Source organism: Malurus melanocephalus, unplaced genomic scaffold, assembly GCF_030028575.1.
Source record: "Malurus melanocephalus ecotype Western Australia unplaced genomic scaffold, MMel_1.1 scaffold_1092, whole genome shotgun sequence".
In the NCBI taxonomy this organism is placed as follows: domain Eukaryota; kingdom Metazoa; phylum Chordata; class Aves; order Passeriformes; family Maluridae; genus Malurus; species Malurus melanocephalus.
This window is the reverse complement of record NW_026624324.1, coordinates 79226-81760: the sequence shown is the minus strand read 5'-3', so window position 1 is coordinate 81760 and position 2535 is coordinate 79226. Positions and strand designations below refer to the sequence as shown.

The following is a 2535-nucleotide window of genomic DNA, read 5'->3' as shown; positions in this document are numbered from 1 at the left end:
AACACATAGAAATGTGGAGATGCCTTTTTCCAGGTTTCTTGAAGGAGGGCTGCGAGCTCATCAAYGAAGCCTTAAACCTGTTCAACAATGTGTATGGTGCTATGCATGTAGAAATCTGTGCCTGCCTGAGGCTGCTAGCTCGGCTCAACTACATCATGGGAGATTACTCTGAGGTGAGAGGGGCTCTGAGGGGTCTCTGATTCCTTCCCCATGCTTGTCCAAGCTCTCAGCACGGTGTGATTTGCTCTGGTTCTGTTCTCTTCAGGCCTTAAGCAATCAGCAGAAAGCGGTGCTAATGAGYGAGAGGGTCCTGGGCATTGAACACCCCAACACCATCCAAGAATATGTGAGTATGGGCACAGCACTTCAGGGGTCTGGCTGCACTCTGGGAACCTGAGTTTGTTTTTGAGAGCATTTTCCTCTCTCCTGCAGCTTTCTTTCCAGAATCCTCCACTCCATCATCTCTTACAATCCTGTAAAGTGAAAAGCTGAGTGTGTGCACTGTAAATGTGCTGCATGCTCACTATTTGTCCTGCTTAGACTAGGTTTCTAGTGTTTGCTGCATCTTTATTTAATTTATTAATTCTCCTGGCTTTGGCCCTGGACRTTTGTCAAAAACAAAAGGAGGGAAGAATCCCTCCAAAAGCACAGTCAGAATATAAAATACATGCAGTTCAGGTTGGAAATATTCCATGAGGGTTAAGAGAAACTGAAATAAAACATCTTCCTCAGTGCTGTGTCCTCTGGGATACCTCAGTGGGGCTGTGTGTCATCCATTAGACTTGGACTTTCTGAAGTCTTTTTTTGACCTTTAAGGAAGACTTTTTTTCCATGTGCAGCTGAGGAAAGGAGTGGCAAAGAGAGGTTCATTTCCTTTACATTAATGCTGATCCCTTSTTTTGTCCTAGATGCACCTGGCTCTGTACTGCTTTGCAAACAGCCAACTCTCCACAGCACTGAACCTGCTGTACCGTGCACGCTACCTCATGCTGTTGGTATTTGGGGAGGATCACCCAGAAATGGCACTCTTAGATGTAAGTCATCTGTGCAAGAGTCTTCAACTCCTAATTTTGAGGAAACCTCTTGGCTTTCAAGATGCTTACATGATGCCTGTTGAAAACAAATGTCTAGTCAGTGCTTTTCCTCCCTGGGTTGTTACTGTTGGTGCCATCAGACGAAGGAAAAAAGGAATTTGACCTTTTAGCTGGGAGGGTCAGCCCTTCTGGGAAACAGCAGATGGGGTTTGAGCCCTGCAATCCTCAGGGAAACTCCTTTGTTTGTTGTGKTGTTGTTGGCCTGGCATGAGCTGGAGGGTTCCTCAGCTCCCGTGTGTGGTTTGCTACCCCAGGAGGATTTCCCTGCCTGTGGAACTGCTCAGGGCTGGGGGCACTGCTGAATCTGGGGGTGCCACTGCTCCCACAGCAGCAGAGGGACTGTGACTGTGCCTGTCCCAATCCCTGCTTGGCTTCTCCACAGAACAACATTGGCCTGGTGCTCCACGGGGTGATGGAGTATGACCTGTCCCTGCGCTTCCTGGAGAACGCCTTGGCCATCAGCTCCAAGTACCACGGCTCCAAATCCCTGAAGGTTGCACTGAGGTGAGGCAGGGCAGTGATTTCCTTGCTCACAGGGGTGGGGTCTGGGCTGGGTCACTCTGTCACACTGAGCTCAGTCACTGGGTGCTCACTGGGAGGGGCTGCTCTGTCAATGGAGATTCAGTTTTGTCCCAGAGTCAGGGTGCAGCATGCCAGTTTGTTATTTTGAAAGGTGGACATCCCCTGTTTMAGATGAATTGTGGTATCTGCTGTGATGCTGCTTGCTCACAAAATCTGCCAAGATGACCCCGGTCCCTGTGGACTCTCAGTAAAAAAATAAATGTGGRGAGTGAARRGCCTGTAAAGCAATTACACACTGGRATCCRGGGRCAGGGTGTTAAATGCTCATGTTTAATTGTTCCAGTTCTCAGGGAGGGATCTTTGAGAATCATTTAAGGTGGTTTTGTCCTTTGCCATAAAGTCCTGTATTGGAATAAAAACCCTGAATTGCTTCTGTGTGTTCCCAAGGGAGCTGGGGCTGGTGACACCCGTGGGATCTGCTCTCAGTGCCCAGTGCTGGGTGCCCTGTCCTTCCAGCCTCTGTCAGCCATCCATGTCACAGTTCTTGCTGCCATCTGGTTTCTGTCAGGGTGCAAACCAACCTGATCAGGCAGCTGGAAGAGCCTGCCTTGTTTTCTAGTGCTGATGGATGTGCAGGCTGCAGAGTGTTCTGCTGTCCTTCAGTGGCATTGGGATTCTCAGAGACACCAATCCCTTCCCCCAGAGTRACACTGCCAAACACAGCAATTTCTKTTTCATTCCAGAAGCCCCAAGGCCAACAGTCCGAGCTGAGTCAGCTCTCCCAACTGCAGAGAGCCCAGGGGACTGGGGTGTGGCTGTGCCTGAGGGTTTGGGACATCCTCTGCAGTGAATAAATCCAGCCCCGAGATATTCCCAGGGATGTGCCTCTTGCTTTGGGTCACTGCTGTGGCCTTCAGCT

The 2535-nt window shown here is 49.7% G+C and overlaps 1 protein-coding gene across 1 annotated transcript in view; it reads left to right on the top strand.

Moving 5' to 3' along the window:
- CLUH (clustered mitochondria homolog) overlaps positions 1-2535 on the top strand; it is a gene marked incomplete at its 5' end in the record, with an annotated part of 25199 nt that overhangs the window by 12313 nt on the left and 10351 nt on the right. Inside the window, 5 exons of the mRNA XM_057386892.1 lie at positions 34-173; positions 266-346; positions 909-1034; positions 1477-1598; positions 2064-2085. Of these exons, the coding sequence (XP_057242875.1) occupies positions 34-173; positions 266-346; positions 909-1034; positions 1477-1598; positions 2064-2085 (491 nt within the window). The remainder of the gene's footprint in view (positions 1-33; positions 174-265; positions 347-908; positions 1035-1476; positions 1599-2063; positions 2086-2535) is intronic.